Source organism: Myotis brandtii, unplaced genomic scaffold (assembly GCF_000412655.1).
Source record: "Myotis brandtii unplaced genomic scaffold, ASM41265v1 scaffold1464, whole genome shotgun sequence".
Taxonomy (NCBI): Eukaryota; Metazoa; Chordata; class Mammalia; order Chiroptera; family Vespertilionidae; genus Myotis; species Myotis brandtii.
This window is the reverse complement of record NW_005355263.1, coordinates 272,028-289,638: the sequence shown is the minus strand read 5'-3', so window position 1 is coordinate 289,638 and position 17,611 is coordinate 272,028. Positions and strand designations below refer to the sequence as shown.

The 17,611-nt window shown below is 39.7% G+C and overlaps 2 protein-coding genes across 2 annotated transcripts in view; one reads left to right on the top strand and one right to left on the bottom strand.

The window, feature by feature from the left end:
- The first annotated feature begins 9,599 nt into the window (after positions 1 to 9,599).
- On the top strand, positions 9,600 to 10,040 carry LOC102251974 (ferritin, heavy subunit). Its single transcript, XM_005861245.1, has one exon. The coding sequence runs from the start codon at positions 9,600 to 9,602 to the stop codon at positions 10,038 to 10,040; it is 441 nt and encodes a 146-aa protein (XP_005861307.1).
- A 1,670-nt stretch (positions 10,041 to 11,710) lies between these two features.
- TOMM70A (translocase of outer mitochondrial membrane 70 homolog A (S. cerevisiae)) overlaps positions 11,711 to 17,611 on the bottom strand; it is a gene marked incomplete at its 5' end in the record, with an annotated part of 33,903 nt that continues 28,002 nt past the window's right edge. Inside the window, 3 exons of the mRNA XM_014535595.1 lie at positions 11,711 to 12,711; positions 15,092 to 15,214; positions 16,393 to 16,490. Of these exons, the coding sequence (XP_014391081.1) occupies positions 12,558 to 12,711; positions 15,092 to 15,214; positions 16,393 to 16,490 (375 nt within the window). The remainder of the gene's footprint in view (positions 12,712 to 15,091; positions 15,215 to 16,392; positions 16,491 to 17,611) is intronic.

Sequence of the window (17,611 nt, the reverse complement as noted above, 5' to 3'; positions counted from 1 at the left end):
ACAGGGGCCGGCAGCTGCTGCACAGGCCCATGGCATCTGGTGAGGGCCTGCCCAGAAGCACCAGGGCCACCTCTCCATCCCCCTCCTGCAGGCCAGGGCTGGGAGACGGCTCCTGGGATCTCAGTTCCTCAGCAAAATCTGGGACTGCATGTCATATGGAAGCTTTGTTATTAAGTGCATAAATTACTAGATTTGTTATAGCATCTTGATGAATTGAGCCTTTTCCCATTATGATACAGCTCTGTATTATTTTTTGCTCTACAATGACTTTGATATTAATTATGCCACTCAGTTTTCTTTTGATTAGTATTATCATGTATCTTTTTCCATCCATCTTTTAAACTTTTTAAAAATTAAATTTATTGGGGTTACATGGGTTGATAATAACATTATATAAGTTTCAGGTATGAATCTATAAAATGACATCTGTATACTCTATGCTTGACCCCTGTACCCTCTTTGTCCTCTACCCTTCTTTCCTTCTGGTAACCCCCATTCTGGTGTCTGTATCTTTGAGCTTTTCTTTAGTTCATTTGTTCCTTTTGTTTTATATCCCACAAGTATAAGTGAAATCATACAGTTCTCCTTTTCTGACTTATTTCATTTAGTATAATACTCTCATGATCCATCCATGTTATCACAAACGGCAATGTTTCTTTTTTTATATGGCTGAGTAGTATTTCATTATAATACTAGAGGCCCGGTGCTCGAATTTATGCACCAGTGGGGTCCCTTGGCCTGGCCTGTGGGATTGGGCCTAAATTGGCTCTCCAATATCCCCCTAGTGATCCTGGATTGCGAGCGGGCGCAGGCCAGGCCAAGAGACCCCACCGGTGCACAATCAGGGCTGGGGAGAGACGCAGGAGGTTGGCCAGCTGGGGAGGGATTGTGGGAGGGCTCCAGGGTGTGTCTGGCCCATCTCGCTCAGTCAATCGGCCGGACCCCAGCAGCAAGCTAACCTACCGGTTGGAGCATCTGCCGCCTGGTGGTCAGTGCATGTCATAGTGAGCGATTGAGCAGCCTTAGCATATCATTAGCATATTACGCTTTGATTGAACAGCCAACCCGACAACTGGACACTTGATGTACCACATCTTCTTTATTCAGTCATCCAAAGAAGGAAACTTAAGTTGTTCCCATGTGCTAGCTATTGTGACTAATGCTGCAGTGAACATAGAGGTACGTACATCTTTACAAGTAAGTGTTTTCAAAATTTTCAGCTATACTAGTATACCCAGAAGAGGAATTGCTGGGTCATATGGTAGCTCTAGTCTTAATTTTTGCTTTTACTTCCCTTGCCTTTGTGAACGAGTTTACAAAAAACTCCTCTGAGACCATGGTCTGGAAGTTTAGTGCCTATGTTTTTTTCTATGTATTTTATTGTTTCAGGTCTTATATTTAATCTTTAATCTATTTGGTGTTAGATAGCAGTCTAGTTTCATTCTTTTAAATGTGGCTTTCTAGTTTTCCCAACACCATTTATTGAAGAGACTTTCCTTTCTCCATTGTATGTTTTTGGCTCCTTTGTTGAAAATTAGTTGCCCATATGTGTGTGTGGGTTTATTTCTGGACTCTCAATTCTGTCCCATAAACCTGTGTTTTGCCAAAATCATACTGTTTTGATTACTGTAGTTTTATAGTATAATTTGAAGTCAGGGAGTGTGATGCCTCTGGCTTTATACTTTTTTCTCAGGATTACTTTGGGTATTCGGGGTCTTTTGTGCTTCCATCCAAATTTGAGTATTTTTTTTGTTCTGTTTCTGTGAAAAAATGCCATTGGGATTTTGATGGGGATTGCATTAAATCTGTAAACTGCTTTAAGTAAGATGGCCTTTTTAATATTAATTTTTCCAGTCCATGAACACAAAATATCTTCACAATTCTGTGTATTCTTCAATTTTTTTCAACAGTGTCTTATACTTTTCAGTATACAGGTCCTCACCTCCTTTGTTAAATTTATTCCTAGGTATTTTATTCTTTTTGTTACAATTGTTAATAAGATTGTTTCCTTCATTTCTCTTTTTGATATTTTATTGTTAGTATATAGGAACACAGTGGATTTTTGCATATTGATTTTGTATCCTGTAACTTTATTGTACTTGTTTATTATTTCTAACTAGGGGCCCAGTGCACGAATTTGTGCACATTGAAAGGAACTGTGGGCTCCGAGGCTGCGGTGGGCACAGGGGCGGGTCTCGGCCCATCCTTTGTGCCCCCACCCGGCCCCTCCCACCACTGCCTCCAGTCCGCTGTCCGCTGGCAGTCTCGCTCCCGCCGCCCCCACATGCTGATGGCACTGGCTCTGCTTGCACTGCTGATGGTGCCGAGTGATTGGGACTGGCGCCGGGCACCGGCAGCAGGTGCGAGCAGCAGCTCTGGCACCAGCTGTGGGTGTGAGCGGGACCAGCACCGGCAGCAGCTGCAAGAGGCGGCTGCTGGCCTCGATCGCCCCTCAGGAGCAGAGGGAGGTGGAGAAGCCCCAAGGGGCGATCGGGGCCTGCAGCCACCACTTGCACCCACCAATGGCGCCGAATGATCGGAGCCAGCGCCAGGCACTGGCAGTGGGTGTGAGCGGCAGCTTCAGTGCCGGCAGCAGGTGCGAGTGGAGCTGGCGCCAGCAGCAGGTGCAAGCGCCAGGCAGGACTGCGGTGCACGGAAGCAAAGAATTTTCAGTAACCACCAGAGGCTCGCCTCGGTGACACCGGCGCTCCGCCTTGGTCTGGCGCACCCGCTCACCTGCTCTACCATCTAGTTGTGGCTGATGCCTGCCATGTTCCGCACGTGCCCCCTGGTGGTCAGTGTATGTCATAGCTACCAGTTGTTTGGTTTGGTTGTTCCGCTGTTTGGTCTATTTGCATATTAGCCTTTTATTATATAGGATAGTTTTTGGTAGAGTCTTTAGGGTTTTCTATATATAGGAGCATGTCATCTGCAAATAGTAACAGTTTTATTTCTACATTTAGAATTTGATTTGGGGAAATTTATTTAAAAATATCAAGTTTTGGACACTTGACTAAAAAGGATCATAGACAGTTATAGTTATTTTTAATGCCTTTTCCCTCCTTAGACCTTTGGTATAACTACTTAATATCATATTCTGAAAAAACTTATAGTTTCTGCTTCTGTCTGTAAGCCATCTTACACAAAGCTTTAAATATTTTTGTCTTTGTTTCCAGTAGTAGAGCTCCTTTCAACAATTCTTGTAATGAAAGTCTCTTGGTGGTAAATGCTCTTAGCTTTTATTTGTCTGGGAAAGCCTTTATTTCTCCTTCGTATCTAAAGGATATATTGCCCTGGCTGGTTTGGCTCAGTAGATGAAGCGTTGGCCAGTGGACTGAAGGGTCCCAGGTTCAATTCTAGTCAAGGGCACGTGCCTGGGTTGTGGGCTGATTCCCAATAGCAGGTGTGCAGGAGGCAGCCAATCAATGATTCTCATCATTGATGTCTCTATCTCTCCCTCTCCCTTCCTCTCTGAAATCAATAAAAATATATATAGAAATAAATAAGTAAAGGATATCTTTGTTGGGTGTATTATCTTTGACTGATGGTTTCTGTCTTTCAATATTTTAAATAATTCTGCCTACTCCTATCTTATAATGTTTCTACTGAGAAATCTTATGATACTCTAATGGGGTTTTCTTTGCAAGTTACAGTCCCTCTCCCCCACCTCCCACCCTTGAGAATTCTTTCTTTGTCATTTAACAGTTTGAGTTAAATATGTCTTGGAGAACATCTTTTTACGTTGATATAATTAGGTGTTCTGTTAGCTTCCTCTACTCTAGACTTTAGTTCTTTCCATAGGGAAGTTCTCATTAATTTCTTTGAGTAGGCTCTCTATTCCTTTTCCCTCTGGTTTGCCTGTTACCCTTATGTTGCTCTTTTTGTATTGTGGGTTTTTTTTTTCACTATATTATTATTATCATTTTAAATATTTTATTGTATTGATTTTGGAGAGACAGGGAGGGAGAGGGGTAGAAAGATAAAAACATCAATGAAGAGAGAGTCATTTATCGGCTGCCTCCTGCATGCCCCCCATCAGGGAATGAGCCCAAAATCGTGCATATACCCTGACCAGGAATTGAACCGATGACCTCTTATTCGTTGATGCTCAACTACTGAGCCACACCAGCTGGGCCTGTATTATTGTTTTTAATGTCCAAATTTTATAATACAAGAATAGAACAGATCCCAGACTCAAGTTTATAAATTCTCAATTGGCTTGTGAGACCAGTTGGTATACTTGTTATCTAATTTGGCTTCTGGAAGATTTCATTCAAATCCTCAGTGGTCATCTGATCAAATAATTTGTTTTTCTTTCCCAGCTCTGTCTCCTATTGCTCAGTTCTGGTCTGTGAGAGAGACAGAAACTTAGCACAACAATTCACACCTTTTTTCTTCTGCACCCAACAGGGCACTGTACTTATTTTTTGGCACAAGAACCTTTGGGATATTAAACTTCTCTAAGTCAGCTACCACGCCAGCTTTTGCCGCATCACCTTGTAGTAAGTCCAGTCGATAGATAAGTAGCCAACCTAGAGTTAAGGGTCTCATTCCAAGATTACAGGGAGTTAGCAGTGGCCTTCTGGCCTCAGGCTATGAAATATACTAGTTAATGGCCCTTAGAGCAAGTTTTTGCATCTTGAGACCCCAGTGGCCCACAGTCCACAGCCCCTTATGTTTCTCTTTCTAATCAGTTTTCATAGAGGTCTTTTATTTTTTAGTTTTCTTTCTTCCTACTGGCTCATTTCTAGGTTTCTGTCTTCAAGTTCACTAATTCCCTCTTCTGTCTGTTCTGCTCTATTTCCAGTGGTCTCTGGTGGATTCATCTCCTTTATTGAGGTCTTCAACTACAGAATTTTTGCTTGGTTCTTTTATAGTTTTAGTTTGTTTGATAAAATACTTCTGTTCATTAATTTTATTCCTGAGCTCTTTGGACTGTCTGAGTTTTCTTGTATATCGCTGAGTTTCTTTATAAGTGTAACCTTGAATTCAGTCACTTAAAATACTGCCTTCCAGCCCTAGCTGGTTTTGACTCAGTGGATAGAGCTGCAGACTGAAGGGTCCTGAGTTCAATTCTGGTCAAGGGCACATGCCCGGGTTGTGGGTTCCATCCCCAGTGTGGGGCATGCAGGAGGCAGCCAATGAATGATTCTCTCATCATTGATGTTTCTCTCCCTCTCCTTTCCTCTCTGAAATCAATATATATTAATAAATACATAAATAAAACACTGTCTTCCATGGCTTTGAGTTTCTGGAGATGTCATTTTTCTGTGCTCCCAGTTATGGTTCCTGGTATTTGATGGATTGTTTTCTGCCTGCGCCTTTGAGGTAGTATTCCTTCATGTTTACTGTTTTGCTCCTAACAGTTCAGCAGGTTGTAGGTAGGGTGCTTCCTTTTCACTGTGCTGTTCGGTATGTCCCAGCGTTACCATGCCCTGCCGGACTGTGGGGCACGGAGGCAAATTGGCTATCTTGTACCTCCCCCTTCCTCCTTCCCTTAACAAAGGTCGTTGGCGGCAGGACCGCTGTTTGAAGCCTTCCAGCCACCTCTACTTGGCTCTGTACTGATGAGGGGGAAGGGAAATGCCTTTTGGAGGGAAAAGTGCTTCTGCTCCTCTTACACTTCAGGCCCAGCTTCTCCACTGCTATCACACTCACTGGAGCCATGGGTGGCACTGAATTATGTCAGCAGCCAGCATCTGTTCTTCCCTTGTCCTGCCTCCTCCACTTGTTTCAGTACGCCCACCTTCAGATGTTCTACTGTGTGGATCTTTCAGATGTTTGTGGAGTAGGGATTCTTTATTTAGTTGTTAATGGAATCCTCTCACTTCATCATGATGCTGATGTCCCATCCTTTTTATTTTAAACTGTTTCTTCATATGTAAAGTGGGTTTCTTTTATGCAAATACAGCTGGGTCATGCATTTTTATCCAATTTGACAATCTCTGCTTTTTACTTGGGGTGTTTAGACCAATTGTGCTTAATGTGCCATAGATGGATTTAAATATATCATCTTTCTATTTTTTGTATTGATCACATTTGTTCATTTCCTTTTCCCTTCTCCTTTCTCTTGAATTAACTGAATGTCACTCTGTGATTCACTTTATCTACTTTATTGGACTATAAACTATAATTCTTTGTAGTGTTGTTTTAGTTGTTGCTTTAGGGTTTATAGTATACATCCTTAACAAGAGTCTTTCCTCAGGTACACACCTACCAATTGGCATGTAAGAATATTACAGTGTACTTCATTTCACTTCTCCCTTTGTAATTGTCATACTTCAACATATGAATCCCATAATAAAACTATTTTTGTTTTAAACAGCCAGTAATCTTTTAAAGAGCTTTTTAAAAAGTGTACCTTACATTTACCAACATATTTACTATCTCTAGTACTCATTATTTTGTATAGATCTATTTAACTTCCACTTGAAGGGCTTTTTTTTAGCATGTCTTGTAATGTGGGTCTGCTTGTGGTTTTCAGCTTTAGTGTGTCTGAAAAGATTTTAATTTTGCCTTCATTTTTAAGAAACTATTTATACTGATTATAGAATTCTAGAGTCCCTCCCCCCCCCCTTTTCCCCCTTGCAACACTTAAATTTGCTGCAGTATTATGCACTGGCTTGCATTCCTGGAGTTCTTATCCTTTATTCCTCTATGTAATGTATGTATAACATGGCCCCTGATTTCACCTTTGAGAACGTGATAGCTGATCAAAATTAACCCTGAATTTGGTCCACTTGAAGGGGGAGAACATTGCAGTCTAAGGCCCTAAAAATGTTTTAACTCATTGCCCTTTACTCCCTGACTTTCTAATGAGTCAGTCAATGCTTTTTTTTTTTTTTTAATACTTTGAAGTCTGGTATTGCATGTTGGAATTTGTCACCTGCAATTTAGATACGCTAACTCATTTAGCTCATTTAAGTGACTCCCTGACAGGGATGATAATGTATGTTGAAATACATCAGAGGGTGCTGCTTGACTTTGACCCAGCTATTTGAAGTGGAGAGCTAACAGATAATAGGTGTAGTGGTTGCAACGAAGAAATTACTAACATTGCAGGGTTTAAAATGACTGTCAGATTGTGACATCAAGTGGGTTTTTAGGGAAGGACTCCTTGCTGCCACCAAAAGGTCTGTGCAGAGTACTAGTACCAAGTGGAAAAGGGCTGACAAGAGGTTCGGTGGGAACGAGTGCTCTCCTGGCTCTCGTTTGTCTTTCATGCTGCCTCTGAAGCACTGCTGGGGAGGTTTGGTGGCAAGTGGGCTTGATGAAGCAGGGATGGGAAGGGAGATGTGCCTTCTGTGGTGTTTGCACTGACCACACACAGTCAGTGCTATAGGCCTCATAGACTTTTCTCCTTTGTGCCTTATCTTCGTGTTGCAGTTTCATTTTTTTTTTTGTCAAATTATCTTTATTTAGCTGTTTCTTCTTGGGTGAAGATTGGAGAATAAAGCTGGAAGAGAATGCACTTCAGGTAAAAATGGTCTTGTTAAAATCAGGAATTAAGAAGTTAAGCCTTAGCTGGTTTGGCTCAGTGTATAGCGCATCGGCCCGTGTTCAATTCCAGTCAAGGGCTCATACCTTGGTTGTAGGCTTGATCCCTGGCCCTGGTTGGGGCCTGTGGGAAGCAAATAATCAGTGTTTCTCTCTCCCCCCCTCCCTTCCCACTCTTTTCAAAAATCACTGGAAAAATATCTTCAGGTGAGGATTAACAAAAAAACAAACAAAAGTTAAGCCCCAGATCTATAGTTAAATAACTAAAACACATCCATGCAAGGGTACTTACTCACTGATTACTTCATATCTGGTTCAAATGGACAGGAGTCTGGAAGGTGGAGCATGGCGGGCAGTGTGTTTGATTCTACTTTCTCCTGAAATCTGTTACTATAAAGTCTACAAATGTATTCCTTTGTGCTCAACGACTGGAATCTCAGTTCTCGGACTTAATTCGTTCTGGAGCTGTTCCAGAAGCAATTTGTTTGAAAACCAAATCATTTTTTCATCCCAGACGCCCAAGTGATTTTAACTTTTCTTTTATACAGCACATGTCTATAAGCAACAATCCTAAAATTTATCAAACCACCCTCTGCAGCCTTAAGTGAATCACTTTCAGGGGTGTCTTCCAGGAGATCAGTATGCAGCATCTTCATGTCATTGCTTCCAAAATGCTGTCACTGCCTACCTACCTTTCATTTATCCAAATCAACAACCATTTTTCTCTCTCTTCAATTGCCTGTGTGGTTTCTTTCACACCCTTAGCAGCATTAGCACTCTTGAGGGCTTTTTTGTTTTAAAATTGTCCTAATCGCCAATTTCCCCAGCAACAAAAGCAAAACAAACAAAAACAAACCCACAAAAATATTCACAGCACAATTTCCCAAAATGTTATCTTTGTGTTGCAGTTTCACAGGTTTAGTGGTAAACTCTCACTTTTTTGTCATGCTGATGTATCAGCATGAAAGGGTTGTCAGGTTGAGAACCAAAGGTTTGACTGTGTTCATTTAAGATTTTTTGGGGGGGGGGGGGGGGGGGGGGGAAAATCAATAGGCTGCCTCTTTCATGCCCTCTATTGGGGGGTCGGGGTCAAGCCTGCAACTCAGGCATGTGCCTTGACTGGGAATCAAATTGGCAAACTTCTGGTGCATGGGATGATGCCCAACTGAGCGACACAGGCCAGGGCTCAACTATTCTTATTAATATTGTGTCCAAAGATTCATTCTCTAAGTTTCTCCCTCAAAACAAAATAAAAACCATGCCATCCTGTAAAAAAACTCCCTTCACCTCCCAGTCTCTTAATGGAATCATTCCTGCTCACTAGTTCTTTTCTTTCAGTTACTTTTCAGAAGCCTGCAGTCCATTTCCACTCTCACCAATCCAATGACACTGCCCTGGCAGATCTATTTTGCCTCTAACGTCACTGTGATCTTGGTCCTATGCGCTCTGACCACTTTTACTAGTACATTGCTACCTTTGTCCCTTGTTTCGCTGAATTTTATTTTTATCCTTTTCAATTTTTTAAAAAAAACATTTTGATTTCAGAAAGGGAGAGGGAGAGATAGAAACATCAATGATGAGAATCATTGATTGGCTGCCTCCTGCAGGCTCCCTGAGGATAGAGTCCGCAACCCGGGCATGTGCCCTTGACCAGAATTGAACCCAGGACCCTTCAGTCCAGAGGCCGATGCACTGTGCCAAACCAGCTAAGGCTACCCTTTTTAATTTTAATTTTGTCCTGAAGTAATCTCATCTACATGCATGGTCTTAAATATATGCTAATTCTCAAACATGTAGTTTCACTGTTGGTGTCTCCTCACCAGTTGGAAAAAAGGACTTCATCTTGACAGACTAACGTGGATGGCTTATTTTCAGCTCAAACTCATAATGTCCCTTCACTTATATTTTTAAGAAAATGTTGCCCTATCCGGTTTGGCTCAGTGGATAGAGCATTGGCCTGTGGACTGAAGGGTCCCAGGTTTGATTCCCATCAAGGGCACATGCCCGGGTTGCAGGCTCGATCCCCAGTAGGGGGCGTGCATGAGGCAGCCAATCAATAATTCTCTCTCGACTGTTTATGCCTGGTTTTCTCTAACGCTGTGATGGCATTCAAGCAACCTGTCTCTAAAGAGTGTGGGGTTGCTATTAATTATGTGGCATCTTATGAGCTGCACATCAGCGATGCTTATTTATGTATGGCCTGTTGTTATATTGATGACGCAAGAGAACCTATTTTTTCTGGATTCTTTGAAGACCAAGCTGAGGTGAAAAGAGAACATGGAAAGCAATTCCTAAGATACCTAGTAGGATGTGGGAATACCATCTGCCTACCAGTGATTAAGCGGCCTGAGGTAGATAACTGGCAAACCGGCATAAAAGCTCTGGAGTATGCTCTGCAATTGGAGAACCAGTTAAGCCAGCTCCCGATGGACCTGAGGGTCACAGCTGCTGCCAACAATGACAGTAATCTCTTGAGCTTCATGAAAAGGTTCCTGGATAAACAGAGGAAGGACACAAACCACCTGCAACGCCAGATTGTATAACGTATTAGAAAAGGAGGTCCAGGAGCAGGAAGAATTAAAGCCTGTCGGATAATTAGACCCAACATCTGAGGGCAACAAAGCAAGTCTTCCCATTGTAGTCATTCCCAAAATCAGCTATTTAAGGATCTTAATCTTCATTTGACAGAAGACTGCTTTCCTTCATTGTGTGTACAATTAAATGTTTTTGCATTAAAAAAAAATTCTCCTCATTGATGTTTCTGTCTCTCCCTCTTCCTCTTTGAAATCAATAAAAATATATTTTAAAAAAAATTTCCCCATTCTATAGAAAGATCTTTACCTAAGTCCTAGAGGAATTTATTCTTCTCATCTATATTTTCATACCACATTGTATATAACTTTTGGCACCCAAACTGGAAATTCTCCATAATCCAAGTTAACTTTTTCAGCTCAAGATCCTTAACTGAATCATGTCTGCAAAGCTTATTTTTGTCATATAAAGTAACAGCCACAGGGTCCAGGGATGAAGATGCAGATATTTTTGGGAGGACCATCATTCTGTGTGATGGCTTGTAAACAGACTTCAAGAAGAGATAGAAAAGCTTGAATGTAATATTTATTTGGTGAATTTACATATGAGGTCATTTACAAAAGTAAAGATACAGACAGATGCAACTTTCAGTGCAGGTTCAAATATTTTTTAGGACAGGCAGTAGTCCATGAGGACTGGAATGACAGTACTGAATGGCACATGCTTGTTTCCTTTGTGTTCTTACCCCCACCCCGTGGGGTAGGAAGGGGGAAGAGAATATTAGTGTTAATGTACATACAGCCATGCAAATAAAAACTGTGGTGTTTTGTGTTTTCTAAGTCACAGGTTACTCAGAGATGTAGAGCATTTCTGTGTTCAGGGGTTATTGTAGGAGCATCATCTAATAACTAAAATGCAGAGCTTTCATATTTTCCATTATCCAAGTCATCTTAAATTGTATTATCTGCCCCCACTCATTAGTTAGAGGCCCTCAGTATTGTGCAGACTCTGACTTTGGAAGGGAGTCATTTCTAATAATTTCTAAAAAGATAGCATTTATAGACAATCTTTTTGGTTTCAATAGGATAAAGCACCCTTTAAAAGGGGGGTAAAATGCTCCTTTACTCCCAACAATGTAAACTCTAATTAGACTTCATTTCCAAGAAAGTGTAACTAAAGGCTTGGTGTTTTATTCTCGGGCTTAAATAAACCTGTCACCACCCAGAACATCTCAAAACAAGAGACCCCTTAAGAACACAGCCACCAGAAAAATGCAGCATATAAGCAAAAGGATGGTCCATAAAAGTGACAACTGGGAAAAAAAACAAACGTACTAAGTAAAAAGGTAAGGTAAAGAGAAACAAAACAAAAACCTGCTGTCAGTATCCCTAATGAAGACCTGGACATGGGAAGTCAGTCGGCCTTAGAGAACAAGATTAACTGAAAAATAAAAGCACTCCACAGGTCCTTAGCATCTTTGAAAAAAGATTGGCTCCAATTCCTTAAGCACATTTAGCCACAGTTGAAGCACTAAGCTTCAGAAAATACTATGCTTCTGGCTCTAAGAATTACTTCATTTTTGAACCTTTAGCCCCATTTTCTCTTCATTAGAAACTTTAAGCTAATTAAATACTCCCATGTATCACACTCCATCTTTAACATACAACCAACCTGCATTTTCTTTTAAAAAGACACTATTTAATAGTACTTATTACAGAAAATAGTCATGGGCAATTAAAAACACACTTTCATTTCACCTTACCTCTTACCTGGTCCATTCCTCCATTAACTCAGTCTTCCAGCACATACATCAATCATAATATTTGCTTCTGCATAATTTACAATGAAAACCAGCTGTTGTGGACTTGAAGAACAATGTACATTATCCATCAGAGTTGAAGGGGTAAAAAGGCTGAACAGTTGCCACTGAGTCAAAGGTTCTGCAGAATTAGAGGCCTTGTGCATGCTGACAGTACTTTAAAGGGTTCTCCCAGTTTTGCTGCCTTAAAAACAAAATCCCCATGTAGGCTTTATTTCCTTCAAAAAAACCCCAAAACTCAAAGGGATTCATTGAATCTAAAAGAAACCTATTTACAACATTTACTCTGTTACTTTAAAAACCAACATGCTGTAAAAATACTTATATTACACAAATACACACACACACACAAAGACAAAATCATCCATCCCCCCGCCCCCCTAAAAAAAAAAAAAGAACCAAATCAACAAATAAAAGTTTTATTTGCATGGCCAATTATCAGTTGTACTCTTTGCAACTTCATTTTAATAATCCTTTAACAGGTCTTAAGCTTTTGTTGCACAGGGAATAAAAGCTGCAACACTGCACACTTCCTTCAACAGCCACTCCCACAACACTTAAACGTGAAACAGATGTAACGAATGACAGCAGCACAAACAGGAAATACCAAGTTCCATCATCCAACACAGTTCATGACAGTGTCTTTAGGGTTCAGTTGCAGAGGGGGTAAACTTCTTCTAAAAAGAGAGTCATGTTCCCTTCCCCTATTTTATAATGTTGGTGGCTTTAATCCATATTTCTTTGCAACTTCTGTCTGGGCATGGGCTGCATCACAGAGTGAGTAGAGATGAGCCATCTCCATTTCCGATTTGGCCAGGTTAATAGCTTTGTTGAACATGTCAATGGCTTTCTCCATGTTTCCTCTAAAAGAACAAAAATTTTAAACATTTCATTCAACAAGCTCCTCACAGAATGCAATGAAGTTAGTAAGTGGTGTTATATTGAGTCTGACCCATAAATTTCAACTACAACTAATAAAATGGTTCTTTATAATAAAACAAGGCATACAGAAAGTGCTTGATTACAATTACTGTGTGCTTATTACACCTGTTATAGTCTTGTTTTACAGATAACAGTGGAGAGTAGAGAAATTAAATGACTTGTTTTTAATCTTCCTAATTCCTATGTTTGACCAAATACAGCAGGCTAACTATTAGGTTGATAATTTTGTATGGCCCACGAATGATGTTATGAATATCCAAAGGGCCCTAGGCAGAGAAGGTTCCCCAGCCCTGCTCTAGAAAAGTGATAGCCTCACAGAATAGTAATGGCACTCAGGGGCCTCAACTTCACAGATCTGTGAGTCCACTTCCTTTTGTCTCACCTCTTACCACCATGTTCCCATGCTATGCACCTCACTCCAGTCACACAGGTCTACCTGAATTCCTTGACTGTGCTACATACACCCATACCTGCACTATTGCCTCTTTGCTTGATTCTAGTCAGCTCCTCACCTTTCTAAGGCACAGTTCAAATCTAGCATTTTCATGAAAACTATTTTCCACTCCCTCCCCAGTGTTCCCATAGTTCTATTGTCATTCTATGCATAAATAGATGTATATACACCACAATCCTAGTAGATCCTTAGTGGACAACCCTCAATTTCTAGAACCTAGTGCAATGCCTGATAATTAGTCTCTTATTTTTTAGTAAATGGGTAAATATGCTTGGACAAAAAATATAATTTACCGTTTACAATCTAAGTGTGATCTGGTTTTATATAAACTTACTAAGAACCAAGAGCTATGTTAAGTAACTAGTATTAGCTATGTATATATGCATACATGCATATCATCTTACAATAAATATTTATTAAGTCCCTACTCTATATATGCCAGTTAGACTAAGAAGTACAGTGTACCTGTGGGGCGACTAACCTCCTATTCCAACAGATGACTACATGATAGACATTAACAATAACAACAACAAAACTTTGAGTTCAGATATCAGGTAGACAACAGGTTTGCTAAATCCTAGGGTAATGAGCAAATTCACTCCATTCACATGTGTTTATTCTTAAGACAGGATTTAGAATGAATTTCTTAAAAGTTAAAATTAATTCACAAATAAAAGCCATCAAACCTCATAATCCAGGGGTCCTTAACCCAGGCTTTATGAACAACTTAAATGCAAAGTGCTTTTATATGTGCATCATCCTAAGAAAAATCCACAGGTCTGCTCAAAAAGATTAAGAACTGCTTTCCCAACCTATTCTAATACAAGAATGTTTTATTCACATCAACAAATTGACAATTAAGAAATAATTTAATATTTACATGCAACCATTAGTACAGAATAGTTAAAAAGAACCATAAAAATTTTCATCAGCCTGTATATATAATCTGCCTATTCTGAGCAGACAGAGGACCCCAGGAGGGGCTGAATGACAGAAAATTTCAACTCCTACTGATTCCTAACAAGCAAAGTGGCAAGAGCAGTTATTTTGATGTCAGTGAAAGATGGGCTCATTTCCTGTCTACTTGGCTCACTTGTGTAAACTTGTCAGTTTAACCCATCTGGGCATCAGTTTCTGTATTCTTCAATTACACTAAGAACCATATAATCTCCAGCTTCTAATTATAGAGTGGTGTAAAGATTAGTTGAAATAATATTTGGAAAGCACCTAAGGTTCCGTACCTGGCCATAGAGTAGGTACTCAAGTGGATGGCAATTTCAGTATTAAGATGGTATACACTGAACTCTATGGCACAAGCAGTTGTCACCTGTTAATGGTGGATCTCAAGTGCAACTCTGGATAAACATACACAAAACAAGAAGTTATGAAAAGAGTTGCAAAAAAATCTTACCTAACTCCCTGATTTTAAAGAAAACTCAGGCTCAGAGCTGATCCTGCAACTTGGCTGGTTGCTTCTCTGTAACGGGACCTAGTTCTCTTGGCCACCTGGCTACCATTCCTTATGCTGCTACACTGCACTGCCTAAGCCCTCTGCAGGCTTTTTTCTCCCAAAGAGGAAAGAACACACAACAGGAATTGGAAAAGATGAAATTGTCCTTTGTAATACATATGCTTGACTTAAACAACTTTTAAATTGGAAAAAGAATAGAATAAGGCAAATAAAAGTTGCATAGTTTTGAGGGAAGCGCACCTCAAAAGGCATAACATATTAAAGACTTAACAATTTAATGGATATTGACAATATCCTACCTGTAATGAGAAGAATGGAAAGATAAAATATCTACAGAGCTGCCTTAAATTTCCTAAGAACAGACTTTGGAAGTTACCTTTGTACTTCAATAGTTCCCATGGTTTCATAGGCAAAATCACATTTACTGTCAATTTCAATAGCTTTGCTGATAAGCTCCAAACCTCTATCCAGGTCTTGCTTCCACTGAAGTTGAAGTAAACTGCAAATGCAAAAAGGCAGTCAGATTGACCATGGGCCAATAGCAACAAGAATATAAGTATATGACTCAATTTCTGTCCTCAATGGATTTTTATTTACAAAAAGAAAGCAAAACCTAAAACAGTATATAATCAGCAAATTGTTTTTATTTCTCAATTTACATTTGTTTTGTATTCTAAATTCCTTATGAAGAAAGTGTCAATGGAAACAACCTAAGTGTCCATTGATGGATGCATGGATAAAAAAAACTTGGTGCACACACATACGCACACGAGAAATATTACTAAGCCATAAAAAGGAATCCTACCATTTGCAACAACATGGATGGACCCTGAGAGCATTATGCTAAATGAAATAAGTCAGACAGAAAGTCAAATACTGTATGATCTCACTTATACGTAGATTCTAAAAAACAAAACAAAAACCAACAAAAACCAACCTACTCATAGATACAGAGAACAGAGTGATGGTTGCCAGAGGCAGGGATGAGGGGTGAGTGAAATTGATGAAAGGAGTCAAAGGTACAAACTTCTAGTTACAAAATAAGTAAACCATGACAATGTAATATATAGCATGGCGGCTATAGTTAATAATACTGTATTATGTATTTGAAAGCTGCTAAGACAGATCTTAAAAGTTTTCATTACAAGAAAAAAAAATGTGTAACTATTTACAAAGACCTGTTAGACTTATTGTGATAATTTCACAATAAATATAAATACTGATTCATTACGTTGTACACCTGAAACTAGTATATCTTATGTCAATTATATCTCAATAAAAAAGAAAGGACAAAGTGTCCAATAGTTTGGGCTCTATAAATTACCTAGTAAGCTTAATTGTTTTACTTTGTATAAATTTAAGTGAAGTTTCTTTTTTATTATAGTTCAAGTACCTACCATGTTTCCTATTTTGACACAAGTAACATTTGATAGGATGTTCAGAACTGAAATCCTTAAGCTAAAGTGAAATAGTACATTTATTGATTGCTATACAAGAATGAAACATAAGTAAAATTTAAAAAATTAACAGTGAAGCATCCGTACCATTAATAAATGTATTAACTCAGTGATACTCTACACTACAGTACTTTCCTCAATGACCAAAAGAAATCCATCTTATTACTATGCAAGAAATTTGGTTTTTTACTGGAACAAACAGAAGCACAAAAATACATACCCTTTATGAACATATGTTGTGGCATTATCTGGTTCCAAATCAATACATTTATCATACATTTCATCAGCTTTACCAAACTGTTGTTGATCTGTTAATGCCTAGGTGAGGAGATACTTCAGTTATATTAACATAACTGTCAACCTAAACAGTTAAAAGTATATTGCTTATTAATTATGAAAATTTATTTCCTTTATCCATTTCTTTACAAATTATGATGTTTGGAGGATATAAAATGTTACAACTTAATTATGTTATAAATATGAAATCTTAACTGTCCACTATTTTTGACAAGTGGTTAAATACAATAGCAAACGATGTGGTAAATGTGGAATACACAAAACCCCATTCTTGGTGCCAGTTCTAATATCAGATTTTCATAGGTACATTTATGTCACTTATTCATAACTTATCAAAATATATCCTAAAGGAATTTAAAGGCAATACTCATTTGGAAGGATAAATTCAGGTATGTGTGTTAAATGTCATCAGTCATTCTTTAAAAATTGATTTTTTAAAAAAAGCTGTTACAATGAACTATTTTAAAGCAAATCCCATGGCAGAAATCAAAGGGTTGGTTATGTGGATACCAGATCATACTCAAACTGTAACTTTTTTGAGTGTTTTTTTTTTAAGTTATACTATGTCCCTCCCTCTCTCCCTCCCTCTCTAAAAACCAATGGGAAAAATATCCTCAGGTAAGGATTAATTATATATAACTACTAGAGGTCCGGTGCATGAAATTCGTGCATGGGGAGGGGGGTCCTTCAGCCTGGCCTGTGCTCTCTCACAATCTGGGACCCCTCGGAGGATGTCCGACTGCTGGTTTAGGCCTGATCCCTGCAGGCAGCCAGGGAGGAGCCCAAGCCGATGCCGCGCCGCTGGCGCTCATCCTAGCCCGCTGCACCTGCCACTGCCACTGCCACTCAGCAGCGCTGCCGAGGAGTCGGGAGAGGCTCCTGCCCCCACAGCTGTGCTCGCCAGCGGTGCTGTTGGAGCGCACTGACCACCAGGGGGCAGCTCCTGCATTGAGTGTCTGCCCCGTGGTGGTCAGTGTGTGTTATAGTGACTGGCCGACTAGTTGTAATGGTAGCTTAGGCTTTTATATATGTAAATAGTGTGTATGTCCTAAATAATAAAGCGGTAATATGCAAATTGACTGTCACGCCCTCGCACAAAGATGGCCACCTCCATGTGGTCACAAGATGGCTGCCCCCATGTC

Excerpts from the sequence above, each read along its gene's own strand:
- LOC102251974 (XM_005861245.1), top strand. The coding sequence starts at position 9,600 with ATGGCATTCAAGCAACCTGTCTCTAAAGAGTGTGGGGTTGCTATTAAT.